The following is a 17414-nucleotide window of genomic DNA, read 5'->3' as shown; positions in this document are numbered from 1 at the left end:
TGAAMCCCCCTTAATCTGGAGCGCTTGCTAGCTCATAGGTGCCCTTGAAATCGGAMAAGCCTATAAGCATATCCAGAATGATTTGTATACAATATGGCTACTTCGAACTTCCAATCGGTATCCTGCTTTACAAAGCAAATGCTGCGACGGTTCAGTTATATAAACGTGCATCCTAATGGCTAAGGTTGAACTGGGAAAGTTTCGAAATGGGATAGCAAATCGAGCCTCAGCCTCCTCTTAACCAGCAGTTTCATTAGGTATCACTCCGACAAAGAAACAAACCAAGTGTGCAAGCAAGGTAATTCATTACATTTACCATGATAACGATGTAGCTTAATATTACCTACTAGGGACTGAGCAGCCGATTACTATTCTAAGCACTTTTGTCACCATCACTTATTAAATCCATTCCCTACCTACGTACTTTATTTCTCCCGACGCGCCGGGGCTTTCCCTTTCTGTTTTAGTGCTCACCCCATCGCCGCTTTTACTCTTTGAGTCGAACTGAGCCGCTTAGCGTCATCACGTAATAGACGTTAACACACTTAAGTTACGGCATAAACCCACAAGTCGACTTGTGAAGTCACAGTGATCAAGTCCAGCGAGAGCGCACAGCAACTAAGTCTCTAGAAACCTATTTTCTAATCCTCTGCCTGGCGATGCGCAGCTCGCATCGCAAGTCGCGGTTTGGCTGCAGGGAATGCAAACAACGGCACACAAAGTGCGATGAAACGCATCCGTCCTGCAACAACTGCACCATCAGCAAACGCCAATGTTCATTCGCCCGCTCGACTTGGTCTCCGCTGGTGCAGATACAGCCGCAGAGGTCTGATGCGCCATTCGATGGCAATATTGGCTCATCGGATACAATAACGTCGAATGCCAACTGCTGCGACGCTGCTTGTCCTCCAAGCGTTAGACACGACCTCCTTTATGAGGATTACAACGTAGTTCACTTCCAGCTCCTGTACCATGCTGAACACAAATTGAGCCTTGACGCCCAGCGGTTCATACCCGAGGGGCAGAAGCTTTTCCAGAGGTCCGCAAGAGAAGCGTTCACAGTAGCGTACCTCATGGATGCTCTTATTGCGGTTGCAGCGGCTCATAAAAGTACGCTACCGGGAGAGGACCAGGACTTCTACCATACCGAAGCAATGAGGCTAATGACCCGGTCTCTGACTAAATTCAATGCTCAGGACAAAATTACTGAAGATTATGCCATGGCGGCGTTTCTGTACACCATGTTGCTTGGGCAACTGGTCCTCTTCGACATATTCTCTCAAGGAGAGGATTTGACCAGCACTCTAGATAGATTCGTGCATTGTATGAAGCTGCACCACGGTATACGCGAGGTTGTCGCTCCAGTGTGGCATAAAGTCCAGCCGATCCTGGGCCGGTGCCATTTAGCAGAGTGGGTGAGCGACGGCATACCAAATTGGGGAGAGGCAAATTCTGAATGTTCTCCGCTGTGGCAGCTTCTTAGTAGGAGCGACGTCAGTCCAAGTTCCCGCAAGGCCTACTTTTCTTCTATTGAAGCACTGCAGATGATGTTCGACTGCACACGCGGGCTGCCTACGAACCGAATGGCGGCGGTCCAAGAGTGGCTGGKACGAGTTCCTATGGACTTTATGGATCTCATAAGCCAGCGACGGCCAGAAGCTCTTATTATACTCGCGTATTACGCCATACTACTTCACAATGCCAAGGACTTTTGGGCTATCGGTAGCGCTGGAAGATTCCTTATTCAATCAATTACAAGCTACCTCGGGGAGTACTGGCTACAGTGGCTARAGTGGCCGAATGAGGKAATCAACGGGCCACCATCCTTGACAGAGTAAATACCGTGCCCAAATCATAACAGATGATATAAAATTGAATCCCACCAAATAAATGCCATGGGACATTCGTCTATTATAATAGATATGGATTAGTTGGTAAACCTCCGCTGCACGCTGCCATGTGTCTAAATTGATGCTACGACCAGCGACATGAAAAGTTCGTTACAATGTTCGGCTCATAATTAAGAGAGCGAATAGTGTGTGACGCAGTATTGGCTGAAGAAATTGCACAGGCGTATTTGGGACTTCTAAATGGGGCGTAATCAGCGATTTCTCATTCACGGAGTAGTGTATCCATGGGCCCACCCGTATTTGATGCGTTCTCATTGGCGTAGAACACGCGTAGAACGAGTTTATTTCAGAGCCCCGGCTTGCCCCTTTCTCCAAAACACGATAGTCGGGGGATGTATTCTGCGATTGCTTTTTATTGTACCGTATTTGATGCGTTCTCGTTGGTGTAGAATACGTGTGGGATGAGGTTCATGGAAAGCACACCAGATGACCTTAAACATGAAGCATTACAGACAGGAAGCAATGGATATATCAGCTAGGAGCCGCTCCCTTTCTCTTGCAACAACGTCTCTTGCCAGAGGTACAATAGTGTGCCCAAAAAATATCCCTTTCTACGCTCCTGATCATGGCCTTCACCGTCCTCATCTCTGGCGCAAATCGCGGCATAGGAAAGGGACTTCTTCAGCGCTATCTTCTTCAACCAAATCATGTCGTTATTGCGGCCAACCGCAATCCATCCCACCCGACTTCTCAGTCCCTGAACGACTTGCCCAAAGGTGAAGGCAGCCGCTTGATAATAGTCAAGGTTGACGCCATATCCGAGACTGATGCCTCTGACGCTGTTGAGGAGCTTCAGAATTCTCATGGAATCGAGTATCTCGATTTGGTTATAGCCAACGCGGGCATGTCGACCGTCTGGCCTACGGTTGCTAATCTCAAGATTGCGGACCTGCAAGCTCACATGGCGGCCAATGCGTATGGTGTCATCACACTGTACCAGGCGACCCGTTCGCTCTTGCAAAAATCCAGTAAAGAGCCCAAGTTCATTTCCATTGGCTCTAAGGCCGGTTGTATGAAGTGAGTTATTCTTGACTCTGATATATTGAGAAGAAAGAAGAGGAATGTCGGCACGTGAATCTCACTGACGGAATGGTAGGGACCAACCTCCTGTTCCAAATAGCGCGTACGGGCCGACCAAAGCGGTGGTGAACTGGCTGACCGTTAGAATCCACGCCGAGGACAATTGGCTTACTACCTCCGTTATTCATCCCGGCCTAGTCGATACAAACCTCGGCTCTACTGGTATCCGCTGGTTGATTCATGAGAGCGGCTTAGAGTTTGCCAAGTGGCTAAACCTTGAGAAGTCTATGATCAGCGTTGATCAATCATGTGATGGTATGGTCAGGGTGATTTCTGAAATGGATAGGGACAAACATGGTGGCAAGTTGGTCTCATATGCTGGTGAAATTTTAGATTGGTAGAAACGCTAGTATATGACTCTGTGATGGACGAAGCAGTGGAACTCCCCTTGCGCCGGCCCCATCTACAGCGGACTAAATGGAGAATTCTTTACAAAATTCGATTTTTGATTCTGCCGATAGGGAGAAGAGGAATTAAGATAGAAAGGTTTATATATATAATCCGGTTGTAGCAAACTACTTGGTACCCCTCTTTGCCAGACTATATAAAATAATTGACTACTTCATAATATAAATTAGATAATGAGGATGTAAAGAGTATTTAGATAGAATACTAGGTATATGAATAGTATGAAGTAAATATTAAGTAGCTGATCATGTTTAGTGAGTAAGAATTTGAACCTAAATTTGATTATATGATGACGCTGAGCTGCTTAGCAAGCGTGAGCCTGGACTGAAATCTACTTAGTGAGTGGGACTATAGTCTATGAGCGCCCTCACAAAAGTGGTGGCAGCTGAAAAAGCAAAGTCCCTGGTAAGGAAAATCAAGTTTGTATAGTATACCTACGTACTTGATTTCTCCTGACGCACCGAGGCTTTCCATCCCCGGCGATTGAGACGGAACTGTCTTTGGTGAAAGCGTTGTTTGACATTAATGTGTTCGGGCCCATGGAAATGGTGAAGCAATTTAGTCCACTATCGATATCAGCGAAAGGAATGATAGTCAACCACAGCAGTTTGTTTCCCTGCTATCCATGCCCACCGTTGAATGACTACTCAAGAAGCTGAGGTGAGGATTTGCAGGTATGACCAAGACTATGCCACATCCCATGACAGCCGCCTATAATGCCTCGAAAGCAGCACTATCTCAATATTCAAACATGATAAGGTTGGAGCTTGAACCCGTCAATATAAAGGTGATAGATCTAGTCACTGGGTGAGTCGGCACGAGATTAATCGGCTTACCAACACTGAAAGACATGTCCATTAACAAGCCCCCAGAGCCGGCTCTACTAATAGGGCAAAAGAAGCAGGTACGAAGCCTTTTTCACCGAAAATGGTGCATGTCCGACTGACGAGAAATTTTTTGGAAAGAGAAATGCAAAAACCAGACGTATTTGCTAACGCAGTCGTGAAGCACGTTTTTTCAACTTCGCCGAGCCCGTGGGTATACAAGGGTAACGTTGCTACAATGGCTTGGATTGTCTCGACTTTGGGTCCTAAATGGGCTTTTGTAAATACTGCCATTTCAAATATATATCCAACGTTAGGTAATCACATAGAGTGCTAAGTATTGCCGTTCCAGGACCCACTGACGAGGCGTATGACTGAACTGGAAAAGTTTGGAAAAGAGATAGTAATTCGAGCCTCAGCCTCCTCTTAATCCAGCAGCTTCATTAGATATCACTCCGACAGAGAGACAGACCAAGTATGCAAGCAAGTTAACTCATTAAACTAACCTGCATATCACTAAAAGCAACTATGACAGAAAAGGAAAGAATTACTTGGGTATGACCTTATACTAGATTAACTAAGGGCCGGTCACTGGCAATAAGTGAAAAGAGAAGACAACAGTATGGAGCACGCACCAAGAGTTATGTGAAGATAGGAAAGGTGTACCTTTATCTCTGATAAGAAGATGGTTTACAAAACGATATTTGTTGAATATAGAACATCTCGGTGGATGTGATGTTCCGATAAGGGAGTGGGTCTGTATATATATGGTACATATTCCTCAGCTGATTACTTATAACAAAGTTTGAATTGTTTCTTCGAGAGTGCATGTAATGACAGTCTTGGAGCCTTGATGTCAACTCGGAAAAGAATTTGCTTACCCGTGTCCAATTGAAAGTAGATGTAGATGCTAGATTGAAATTGGGCCGATCGACTCGCCTCGGTTATTCGCGGAGCCTAAGACGTTCAATTCAAAATGACTGCACTGCGCAAGCCATGCCCAGCTCATTCTTTTTTTTTTTTTTCAAAAAATAATAGAAAAAAAAAATACATATACATCCCGCTTCTTTCATCGTCAACCATTGACTATTGACTTTCATCATGGCAGCCACATTGCGAGTTGGCTTCATCGGTCTCGGGTTCATGGGAACACCTATGGCCCTGAACCTCGCACGCAGATTTCCTCTGACGGTTTGGAATCGCAGCCCGGGTAAATACTCAGTATTAAAGGAATCAGGGGCTTCTATTGTTGAAACACCCGCCAAAGTGCTTGAAGCATCGGACATCACCTTCCTCATGCTTTTCAACTCTTCCGCCATCACATCGATATTGAGCGTAGAATTCAAGCGAGCTTTGCGGGGCAAGATATTAGTAAATACAGGCTCTGTTGAGGTGGAATTTAGCAAAAGCCTTGCCCAAGAGGTTCAGGAGGCGGGCGGTGATTATGTCGAAATGCCAGTCAGCGGTAGCAAAGTCCCTGCAGAACAGGGCCAGCTCGTCGGAATGATGGCCGGTGATCCAGAGGTTGCCGAGCGTATCAGGCCATACGTTGAGCCTTTAACATGCTCGGCAATTTATTGTGGACCCGTAGGATCAGGGTTGAAAGCGAAATATGCCATCAACACTCTGCTCATCACCCTGACTGTTGGACTCTCAGAGTCAATCAACCTTGCCCGTGCACAGGGACTCGATCTTGCAACGTTCAAAAATGTTCTCGATGCCTGTCCGATGGCTTCTCCATATTCAAAGATCAAAGTGAACAAGATCTTGAATGAGGACTGGGCACCACAAGCAGCCCTCAAAGACTGCTACAACAGTACGCAGCTCATTGAAGCAGCTGCGGCTTCTGCCAATACTAAATCGCCTCTCATAAGTATCTGTAGTCAACTTTACAAGGAGGCTCTTGAAGCGGGCCTAGGAGAAGAGGACATGATTTCTGTCCTGAAAGTCGTTGGGCGGTCCTCGGGAAGAGGAGGTTCCAATCATCCCTAAGCCATGGCATTTATGGCCGATTTTAAACATGTGCTATATAAGTTTCAACTTGATAGGATTGTGGTTCATTTTGCTAAAAACTTGCAGAGTAAAAGAATACGGCAGTACAAGATGATCGTATGAGAAAGATGGCACTAGACGACAGAGATATTCACGCATAAATAGATATATCTTTATATTTGTACATCTGTACCTCTACATACACTATCAATTTCAACATGGATCCGCCAGTTGAACGTTAAGCGCTCCGACTCATAGTGTGAAGGGAGTCCCTCTTTGACCATCCTAACTAGTTGAAAGACGCAATCTTCATTATGCTTCCGGGAGTGAGTAATGTCCTATCTGAACGCTAGCATACGATTACATGACGAGAATTGGAAAAGCATGAATATAGGACTAAATTGTATGCTTTTAGAGTACTAGAAAGATCCTAGCAACATAAATAAAGCAGGAACTTGCATTACAAACATTAAAGGTGCGAATTAGTAAACACTTAAATGAAACTGCTTATAACTAAACTTGAGTCCTATACTTATACCGTACTGTACCGTAACGGTTGCCATAACGTGGGGCTTATCTTGTTATGTGACCGTCGTCAACTTTAAATAGCGACGGAATTCTCCTATCGGGAAACTCCTTGTTTACATTAAACATTAAACATTTGTCTATCCAAGCTCAAACCATGTCCGCCATAGACGAAAATGCCAATTTAGAAACTTCACCCTCATCACGACCTTACCGGTCGCACAAATATCCTGCTTGCGATTTCTGTCGCAGACGCAAATCTCGATGTAGTCAACAAGCATTGAACCAACCATGCGTGGAATGTGCTATGCACCGGGTACAATGTTCAAGAAGTAGTCTTCCTAGCGAGGCACCCGTCTCAACGACAGCGGAGAAAAGTCGAAAAAGGCGGAGAAGGTCCAATAAGGCACCGACACCGACGTCGCGTCGCCAGTCGTCATCTCCTCCAGTTTGCACTGCTGGTGATTATCCTCCTCCGCCCTTCAATCCAAACAATGCAAGTCGAAACCAATCCACCCATATTGTCGGCCCCGCAATGGCCCGTGACGCCCAAATCCTGGAACACTATATGTCCCCAGCTTACAACACAACGGCATCGTGTGCTCGGCCAAGCCCGTACAGTGTCTATTCTCATGACCCTCGCGATCCGGTAGTGTATATGAAAGTACCTCGTCATCGCAATATAGCACCTTCCGGAAATGGTACCGCCGGGTTTAGGCAGTATGAGGTGATGGAGAAGATTCTTGAGCCCTTGGGCCCACAGCTCTGCCGTGCGTAAGTTGTATTGCCTTCCACTTACAAATCGCTTGGTTTCTGAGATCGCTATTTAGGTATTTTGACAATATCCACCCACCATTTCCTATACTAGATGAAAAGGCAATCATGGAAGCGTACCCCGAGGAAGGCCTCCCATATACTCTAGTATGTGAGCTCTACGCCGTGTCACTGGTGCTATGGGGAACTTCCAAGGCTATATCAGTCACAGGACGTCCTGCTCCAGACGTTCGCTACATGTGGAATCTGGCTGTGAGTGCGATGAATGATGATTTTATAGCACCTGACCTGTCCACTGTTTTCTCATGTATCCTCGATCTCCTTGGTCGACCCACAACCTCAATCACATACAATGCAGTGAATGTGGGACGCGTCGTCGCCCTGGCTCAGAGTTTGGGCTTGAATCGCAATCCACTGAACTGGGATTTGGCAGCTCGGCAGAAGAACTTACGTATTCGGGCTTGGTGGGGAACACTCATTCATGATCAATGGTAGGCCATGTTGTGACCTCACTTCTAGACTGTACTTGTGTCTGACTAGATACAGGGCGAGTCTTTCCCACGGGACCCCGCCTCATATCCACCGTTCACAGTGGGATGTCCCAGTGCCAGCTTTAGACACATTAGGGGTGGATTCCATCACGGAAGAAGAGACAGTCTCTGTCATCCGAGTTCAAGGTGCCCTCTCGTTTATATCACTCTGCCAATTAACCATGATCTTAGGAGAAATCCTGCTCTTGATTTATACACTACAACACCCAGGCTCAGATCATACATTTAGAACTTTGCGGCGTCATGAAACGGCACTGGATGAATGGGAAGAGAAACTACCCACCTGGCTACGTCCTGGGAGTAGCTCCTTTGATAGAAAAGCCACTGGCGCCCTGAATCTGCAGTTATGCTACTTGGTAATAAAAATGTGTCTTTGGAAAATAGGGCTCCTGGTACGGTTTTATCACTAGTTTCCGTCGATTTCGGCCGTATTTTGACGCGCCATGAATTTAGGAACTTCATCGGTCGGACGCGACTGACGTCAAGGACGACAAAACGTATTATCAATCGCGATGCCGGAAAGCAGCATGCGCTGTGATAGAGCTTGTTACAAGCCTACAAAAAGATGAGCTTGATGCTTTCTGGCTCCCTTGTAAGTTTCTCAGGATATGAAGCTCTAATAAAAGTATTGCATCACTAAAAATGTGACTCAAGATACTACGTATCACTTAAATTCAGCTGCGACACTTATACTCCGCTGTGCACTTGAAGCAGAAAAGCCGGAAACTGCACAAGAATGCGTTGCAAGCGCAAAACGTCTTATCGACTTCCTACGAATGGCGAAAGACGAAGCCAATTGGGATTTAGCAGACACATGTCTGAATCATTGCGAAGCCATAGTTAAGAAGTTGAGTGACAGACACAATCTAGCTACATGGAGAAGAAATCCCCCTGGAAATCAACATTCAGGTACAGGAAAATCTGGAGGCAATATCTTCCCACAAAGATATAATCAGCATGGACAGGGGCAGACTGGGGCAGCATTCGCCCAAACAAGTCAAGAATCTTTAAATGTGGAGTCCGGAATCGCAGGAGGTCAAGACGAAATTAGTCCGGGATTTATCAATCCGAATTTCTTTCAGGAAGTTACGGCTTTTGGCTCTCTCGCGGGTGGTATGGCTGATACTTCAATATTCTCTGACATGGTACAGATTCCATATGTGGAAGACTATCCGTATCGCAACTTCTACCAGTGAATGGCAGCGATCTCAAGTAATGATTCACCATACAAATCAAAATTAGATATGTACACAGACGCTATAAAGAAATAATGAGGATTACGCAAACAGGATAAACGAGCATAAAATTAGCGATGAAAATACCTCCGGCAGGAGTCCGTCATAGTACATATCGGAATTGAGGGTTCTGTTCTTCTGTCAACCTCTCTCTGGACAAAAAAGGGGGAAAGGACTTACCTCAAAGTCGGTTAAATCATGCAATTCATCTTCTTCTGAGACATCAATTCCTTCTAACCCAGTTACATTTGCCGCAGCAACATCTCTCTGGTTGTTGCGGTAAATGAAGAGCAATCGCAAAGAAATAGCCAAAACCGCCTGAGCAGACGAACATGCTAAAATGACTTTGCACCCAGTTTGGTAGATAGGAGCTTCCTTAGCTAAGAATGCATGAGGTCCGATAATATTTCCTATGCAATATGCCAGGAAGACTAGACCGATACTTGTTGTACGCTTTGTGTAGCCACCAAGATTCGTAGCAGGCATTTGTAATGCGAGTGTAAGAGAGCACACATAAGAGCCAACGATGTAATACCCAAACAATACTCCAACCTTATGCGTCTTATGTGACAGCTTCCACATTATGCAAATCCCGATGATGGTCGGAATCAAATAGGCGAACATGGCTATTGTACGGAAGTTGGGAATCCGAGATGCAAGGTACGTGCCCGACAGAACCCATAAGATCTGAAAAGCGCCGAACGGAATTCCTAATGCAACTGTTGTGAGTGGGTTGCCTGTCAAACCCTCGATAATAAGCTTGCTGAAGCTGGCGATACCGCCGTTTATGGTCTCGTTGAACAGCATGAAGAAAAACAGAATCCAGACCTGGGGGTCACTAAACGCTTCTCGAATCTGGTACCATTTGATTTGGCGGTTTATGATTCCTGTGCGATTGAGACGACCACGACCGATGAGGAGAGCTTTCTCTTCAAGAGTGAACTGTTTGGCAGACATGATGTCGTCTGGCAGCCACACGAACATCAAGAAACCCCATAGAATGGTGACACCACCGAGGATCAAGTAGATGGCCCGCCATACCGCGATAGTTTTGATCTGACCGATACCATACGTGAGGACGCCGCCAATCATTGCACCAAGACCGTTGCAGCTATAGAAAACGCCTGCTCGAAATGGTTGATCAGACCGTGCATACCACATACCAACAATCATCATAAAGCAGGGCGTGATGGGGGCCTCAAAAACACCGAGGAGAAATCGGCAGATTGCCATTCCCGGGAACGAGGTGCAAGTCGCAGTGATCATGAGCATTCCACCCCAGGCCACTATGTTCCCAGACACCACCTTGGCCATTTTCGTCTTTTGGGCAAGGTAACCCCATGGATACTCAGCAACAAGGTATGCAAAGTAGAAAATGCTTGCCAGCCAGCTGTATTGATTGCTTGACATGTGTGTGGTTTTGAACAGGTCAAATACCGAAGAATATGCCAATGCTGATTTATCAATATACTGAAGCATGTAGGTGCCTGCTAGAAGCGGCATGAGAAGCAAATCGACCTTGCGCACCAAACGCTTGTTGCGAAGCTTGTCACCAAGGAGCTCATGGAGGCGGCCATTCGTGATATTATATTCTCGCAGAAAGATTTCGCCTTCGTCGATATCCGTGATGACGCCGGTCTGAACGTCCTTGTCGGCGACAATGGAGGTCTCCTTGGGGTTGGTTTTCTTTTCAACGTCCATGGCTGGATTTCCACTATTGGACGCAATTACGTACAAGTATATCGAATGTTTAACAAATTGTTCAGCAAAATTGTCCAGAATAATGAAGCTGGACTAGACCATTACAGGATCAATCTACGTTCCACATGGGCTTCGCGGATTCCGGCGATTTATAGACGATACCCGTTAATGTTGAAATTCCCAGCCGCCAATTCAAAGTTAATATATAGATTCGATATCACAGTTATCATCTTATCTTGCCTAGCTACAACCAAATTGCAACTGATAAGTATGCTTCGTCAGTTGAGCGGGGGCATCTGCACAAGTCTCCTGATAACAGCGGAACTTTGAACTAAAGTAGAAAAAATACGGGACTGCTTGTCTCGGAAAACTTCCGAAACGTCTTTATATTCTGCGGTTCGGCACCTACTTTTGAACCCGAAGCACAATTATATCCGTTTGATAAGGATTAAATTACTCTGATCAGGAGATTCTTAGATCTGTCTGTGCCCGATACACCTTAGTCATTGCTCATAGTACATATTGATATCAAAGAGCGAGGACCTGGTATACAGTAATTGCAACCGACTAGCCATATCATGAGTTCAGAATCTGCATCTCCCTCCGTTATTTTGCCCCAGGGGACGGTTGTGGGAGTTCAATTGAACAATGGATATCCTCAGCCTGTGAATGCCTATCTAGGTATTCCATATGCCCTTCCTCCAGTGGGCAACCTGCGATTCTGTCGCCCTGTCAAAGTACCTCATTCGACAAATATTATTGTTGCTTCGAAATATGGCTTTGCAGCTCCGGGGAAGGCCTTGCTGATGGGAGGACCGACAGTCGAGAAAAGCGAAGATTGTTTGACTGCCAATGTCTTTCAGCCTATTGAACATGATACCAAACTGCCAGTCGCAATATATGTTCACGGTGGTGCTTTCAACAGAGGCTCGGCATCAATGCACGACACTGCATCAATGCTTGCATGGTCCGAGCGGCCTTTTATCGCGGTAAGTTTTGGGTATCGTCTGGGAGCTCTGGGTTTCTTGCCCTCTACTCTGTCCAAAAAGGAAGGCCTTTTGAATCTGGGTTTGCACGATCAGATTCTATTGTTTCAATGGGTGCAGGAGAACATAGAGGCGTTTGGAGGAGACCCAAATAATGTTACTCTCTTTGGCCTCTCAGCGGGAGCTCACTCGGTATGTAAGTCCTTTTTTTTAATTGCTGATTCATCTGCGCCAGTTAAGTCTCTAATAAAGCGGGGTGGGTAGATTGGTCATCATCTTCTCAACTATGACGAGCACCGCAAACCTTTATTTCACCGAGTCATCATAGAATCCGGTTCACCGACCTCACGCGCCGTTCGCCCTTATGATGCAAAGGTCCACGAGCAGCAATTCCAAGATTTCTTAAAGGAGGTCGAGTGCCCAAAAGATCTGCCAGAATCCGAAATTTTCCCATTCCTGCGCTCGTTACCCAGTTCAATTATAACGGATGCTCAAGCAACAGTGTTCGATAAATGGAACCCATCTCTGCAGTGGGCATTTCAACCTGTGATCGATGGAGATATCATCTCGCGCAAACCCCTTGATGCTTGGAAGTCCGGCCTGTGGAACAAAGTACCCATAATGACTGGTTTCAATACCAACGAAGGAACGATGTATGTCGATAAAACAATGTCTCGACCCGAGCAGTTTCGCAGTTTCTGGCACACTTTACTTCCGGAGCTTTCGACGGCAGATCTAGATACTATTGAAAAATTGTATCCGGATCCCAGCACTGATCCCAAGTCACCATACGTGGAGACTCGGCTCGAGCATGGCCTCGGGGCCCAATACAAACGTATTGAGGCTGCATATGGCCATTACGCATATGTGGCTCCTGTCCGCCAAACAGCCGAGTTTGCCTCTTGTCAGGGCGTACCAGTGTACTTATATCACTGGGCACTAGCCCGGACTATTGTTGGCCGCGCAAATCATGGAGATAATATGTACTATGAGGCCTATAGTAACAATATTACTACTCTGTCAAAATCACAGCAGGAACTTTCGGGTACTCTACATGCCTATATCACCAGCTTCATTACACAGAGTGATCCCAACGCCATATCGGGCCGATATGCTCAACGGCCGGAGTGGAAGCCTTATGTACCCGATGAGCCTGGAGTGTTGATATTCGGTCAGGGCAATGAGGAACTGATTGGAGGAGATGTGGCACCAGCTGCGGAATTCCAGGCTGATAACTGGGCTAGGGAACAAACCAACTTTTGGTGGTCCAAGGTTGAGATATCACAGCTCGCCTAATTTTAAATAGTTAAGGCTATGTTTTGTGTGGATAGTATTTCTTGTGTTTGTATATACCTGCCTATCGGAACATATTTGACACTTCTCGACGTTTCTGCTCTGATTTGTCACTATTCTCTCATTCAACAAAAGTAGTACCAGCCATTACATTGAGAGAACGAGTGTGAGATTATTAAGAGCTAGGCTTGATATCATACAGCCTAGAGCAAAATTAGTTTCACTAGAAAACACTCATTCATTCTTTAACGACCCCGCTGTTAAACCACTAGATCTAGATTTGTAAGTAATGCCTGAAAGTGTCGCATGGTAATTGGAGAACACATGGACAAATAGCTAGTGAGGCTTGCCACACATTCAATAATTGTCACAACATTTAGGAGCTGGTACATCCATTCTCACAGCCAGTTTGATGCATGTTTATTTTTGAGACTGCTGTGACTTTGATCTGCAATGAATATACAATCAAATGCTAGATCATCACAGATAGATCAGTGATTCATTCTGGTTGGAGTCCTCAAAACTGGGTAAGACAACAATCAATAATATCTTTGTTGGTCAGAGCGATCTCGACAATGCTTCAAAAAAATTCATATGTATATAAAAAGCGTAGATCCCCGCGAGGTTAGAAGAGGAGGTCAAGCGATTATTCTCGTGCATATCTATTATACACTAATGCTCTATCTTACTCTATATTCCCGATATCAAGTTCACATAGTAATCGGCTCGCTCAGCAAGTGTTCTGTAGCTCATAGCCAGGTTCGAACTATCGTTCACCCCTATCGTTACATGGCCATTTCTCGTCTGGGATATCTGCCCAATTGATATATTTGATGACAGCTACATCCAGCTGTCCATGCACAGTCAAATGGCTGGTTCAATTAGGTGCTGAGGACAGTGCAGAAGTGCGAGTTTCGTCAAACTCGATTTGATTTGCGGCTACCGGTGGTTGTCCAGGTAGAACGTTTGTAATACTGTATTGAAATCACTACAGCCGACTATATTGGCCATTTGATTGGTAGTCAATTTCTTGCTCATGATCATGCTGCGAATGAGCTCATGCTGAGATGCTGCCAGATTTAGGGCCATTTCAAACACATGACCAGCTTATCTACAAGTATCGTATGTGGGTGAAAGCGAGTGTGCCAATAAATTTTAATAGGCACTAACGCTCTAGTACTGGGACAGCAAACCAATTGATGAAAGTTTAAGACCGAAGGCGATTTCGAATTTCGCTGTATTCGCCCAGTGAATGATGTCGACTCTACCCTACAATTCAATCAGGGGGAACAATAGTCCTCCAAGCAGCCTCTTATTCGGATTCAGAGCAGGATTACAACCCGGTAACCATTGAAGAGATGTTTTAAACATCCATAACTAGGTACACTGATCCGCATCTCAATATCGAAAGTGGAGGATGCCAGAACCTCTGAATTACTTTACCGTGATTTTGACAGGTTAGTCGGAAGTGCAATATCTCACTTCAAAGTTCGCAATAGAAAAGCGGATACACTTCGTTCGAGTATCGGCGAATTATCATTATTTCTTACACTCTCGCCAGGCAGCTGTAATCTGGTTTAGACTAAAGCGACGGAGTTCTACCATGATGATTGGTCATATTAATTTAGTAAGATAAGAAACGTCAAGAATGCTTTTCCGTCGGAAATGAATTGGCCGTTACACGCTTACATCTCGGATACAGTACGTTACATTATTACATGCACTGGAGAATAAAGAGATTCATTGAATGGCGCAACAAGAAATGGAGATCGTATTCTTATTACTTTTCTATGAGTCTCACGATAGTCGAGTGGAAAATTATAAGAGGGCCTGGCAGGATCTCTGATTGTTCCTTTTCTTTTTCCTCCTTCCAAATTACACATTTAGTGTAAAGTTATTGAATAGAGAAAAAACAAAAAGATGGCTGGTTTCCAGCTCCCAGAGCCCTTTGCCAGCATTCCAAGAGAATCTTTCCTTTTTGGCCCTTCACCTATTCAAAAACTCCCTAAGATCACAAGAGCACTTGGCGGAAAGGTCGGTATCTATGCGAAGCGAGAAGATTGCAATTCGGGTTTGGCCTTTGGTGGTAACAAAACTAGGAAACTAGAGTATGCTCCAACAAGGACGCCTTCATCTTATCGCATTCTTAATGCTTACCAGTGACCAGGTATCTTGCGTCAGATGCATTAGCACAGAATTGCGATACTCTGATCAGCATCGGCGGCGTCCAATCCAATCACACCCGACAAGTCGCGGCTGTAGCTACCCAGCTGGGAATGAAGGTGGCCCTCGTACAGGAGAAATGGGTCAAGTGGGAGGACCCTGCGTACGACAAGGCCGGGAATATCCAACTCTCTCGCCTAATGGGCGCAGACGTCCGACTTGATCCCTCCCTCTTCGGAATCGAGCATAAAGAGACCCTTCAAAATCTCAAACAAGAGATTTTCGACAAAGGCGGGAAACCATATTACATCCCCGCGGGAGCATCGGATCATCCATTGGGAGGACTTGGATTTGCACGTTGGGCGTTCGAGGTAGAGCAACAGGAAAAGGAGATGGGCATATTTTTTGATACCGTCATTGTCTGTGCCGTCACAGGATCAACTATGGCAGGGATGGTAGCAGGGTTTAAATTGGCGCAAAAGAAGAATAACTCCAAACCCCGGAAAGTCATAGGAATTGATGCCTCTGCAACAGTGAAGCAAACCTTTGACCAGATCCTGCGCATTGCCAAGGCAACTGGAGTCAAAATCGGTTTGGGCGAGGGTGATATCACAGAAGAGGATATCATCCTTGATGACAGATACCATGCGGGCATCTATGGTGTTCCGGACCAGCAGACAGTTGATGCTATCAAGTTCGGTGCTTCGACAGAGGCTTTTATCACCGATCCTGTATATGAAGGCAAAAGTCTTGCTGGCATGATGGATATGGTGAGAAAGGAGGAAATTCCTGCTGGTAGCAATATTCTGTACGCGCATTTGGGAGGACAGCTTGCTCTGAATGTGTACACAGGGATGTAACTACTAATCACGCCAGTCCATAGTCAGCGTATAATCTTCAGTCATCTTTACCTTGAATGAGTATTATTATACTCGGCATAGAACCTGTGCCCACAAAACGGTTAGGGGTTTTTGAGTTTCTATTTATAATCTCTAATACCTGTAAGTATTGAACGCCAATCTCACGAAAGTTGATGAATTATCATTTAGCCTAGGAGATGACAGTCCAAAGTGCCATTTTAGCTATAGTGTATCATCCCTTATATAGCAATCTAGAATTTTTGTAATTCCTTCGCTTATTAGTAATATATACTTTCCTATTCGTTATCCCTTAATAATTCTTTTAGAGGGCTTGTAGAACAATGATAATATAGATAAATGTAAAGTAACCTGCCATCCACATGACTTGATAAGCCTTGACATGTCTTGACCCTTGAAGACCCCTTGTTTCCCCCTACAGATCTCAGTATCTCGTTAGGTAACCACGTTACTATTAGCAAACGCACCTCCAATAATTTCTCTGGCTCAAACACCCGAAAAAATACAGGTCTCTTCCCCAAGTGTAATCACTATGCCCATAGTTACAGGGATTGGTGAGCATACTATTCCCGGAAGATTGCCTCTTCATCTTGTCGAGCGAGCCAGCAATGGAGACGGCTTGGTGCAATACGGTAGTTCTAAGTCGGTTTCCGGGTTTTGATGCGGCAATCATGGGCGCACGCTTTTCCCTTAGCAATATAGAGGAAGGAAAACTGATTGGAGAACCTACTGGCGGTTGCTTTTGCTTCTATCGTTGATGTATTTACTTTTTTGGTGTCTAATGCCATTGGAACAACCGGGCTCAGCCTCTACTAGACGAATGCAATTGCCGAAATAGAATGTGCCTCAGTATAGAGGAAGCAACTCACCACACAACCTATGTTGACTAACGATGATAGCACTCTTGCACGAACCCAGATTCTCAAAATCCCACCTGCGGTCCTTGCTGTTCTTCTCTCCATCGATTTTGGCATGGTAGCAGAATAGGCAAAAAGTTCCTAAAACCCGCCCATAGCCATGTCTAAACAAATCCTTTGGTATATTAATCTGATCGTCTTGTACCGAGTTTCTTGGGAACTATTGCTTAACTCTAC

At 45.3% G+C, this 17414-nt stretch overlaps 7 protein-coding genes across 7 annotated transcripts; 6 read left to right on the top strand and 1 right to left on the bottom strand.

Moving 5' to 3' along the window:
- Nucleotides 1-659: 659 nt before the first annotated feature.
- Nucleotides 660-1838, top strand: BHQ10_009340 (uncharacterized protein; the record flags this gene model as incomplete). Its single annotated transcript, XM_040882246.1, has 1 exon — nt 660-1838. One exon carries the CDS (start codon nt 660-662, stop codon nt 1836-1838), a length of 1179 nt encoding a protein of 392 aa, XP_040737842.1.
- Nucleotides 1839-2475: 637 nt separating this feature from the next.
- On the top strand, nt 2476-3331 carry BHQ10_009339 (uncharacterized protein; the record flags this gene model as incomplete). Its single annotated transcript, XM_040882244.1, has 2 exons — nt 2476-2927; nt 3007-3331. 2 exons carry the CDS (start codon nt 2476-2478, stop codon nt 3329-3331), a joined length of 777 nt encoding a protein of 258 aa, XP_040737841.1.
- Nucleotides 3332-5323: 1992 nt separating this feature from the next.
- Nucleotides 5324-6214, top strand: BHQ10_009338 (uncharacterized protein; the record flags this gene model as incomplete). Its single annotated transcript, XM_040882243.1, has 1 exon — nt 5324-6214. The coding sequence occupies one exon, from the start codon at nt 5324-5326 to the stop codon at nt 6212-6214; it is 891 nt and encodes a 296-aa protein (XP_040737840.1).
- A 1060-nt stretch (nt 6215-7274) lies between these two features.
- Nucleotides 7275-8008, top strand: BHQ10_009337 (uncharacterized protein; the record flags this gene model as incomplete). Its single annotated transcript, XM_040882242.1, has 2 exons — nt 7275-7513; nt 7570-8008. The coding sequence occupies 2 exons, from the start codon at nt 7275-7277 to the stop codon at nt 8006-8008; spliced, it is 678 nt and encodes a 225-aa protein (XP_040737839.1).
- Nucleotides 8009-9440: 1432 nt separating this feature from the next.
- On the bottom strand, nt 9441-11000 carry BHQ10_009336 (uncharacterized protein; the record flags this gene model as incomplete). The annotated part of the gene is made up of 1 exon (XM_040882241.1): nt 9441-11000. One exon carries the CDS (start codon nt 10998-11000, stop codon nt 9441-9443), a length of 1560 nt encoding a protein of 519 aa, XP_040737838.1.
- A 578-nt stretch (nt 11001-11578) lies between these two features.
- BHQ10_009335 (uncharacterized protein) lies at nt 11579-13282 on the top strand (the record flags this gene model as incomplete). The annotated part of the gene is made up of 2 exons (XM_040882240.1): nt 11579-12178; nt 12251-13282. 2 exons carry the CDS (start codon nt 11579-11581, stop codon nt 13280-13282), a joined length of 1632 nt encoding a protein of 543 aa, XP_040737837.1.
- A 1917-nt stretch (nt 13283-15199) lies between these two features.
- BHQ10_009334 (uncharacterized protein) lies at nt 15200-16302 on the top strand (the record flags this gene model as incomplete). The annotated part of the gene is made up of 2 exons (XM_040882239.1): nt 15200-15387; nt 15447-16302. The coding sequence occupies 2 exons, from the start codon at nt 15200-15202 to the stop codon at nt 16300-16302; spliced, it is 1044 nt and encodes a 347-aa protein (XP_040737836.1).
- Between the last annotated feature and the right edge of the window lie 1112 nt (nt 16303-17414).

Source organism: Talaromyces amestolkiae (genome assembly GCF_001896365.1).
Source record: "Talaromyces amestolkiae strain CIB chromosome Unknown scaffold23.1, whole genome shotgun sequence".
Lineage (NCBI taxonomy): Eukaryota > Fungi > Ascomycota > Eurotiomycetes > Eurotiales > Trichocomaceae > Talaromyces > Talaromyces amestolkiae.
Note: the sequence above shows the minus strand (reverse complement) of the source record. Positions and strands in the feature narration are given on the sequence as shown.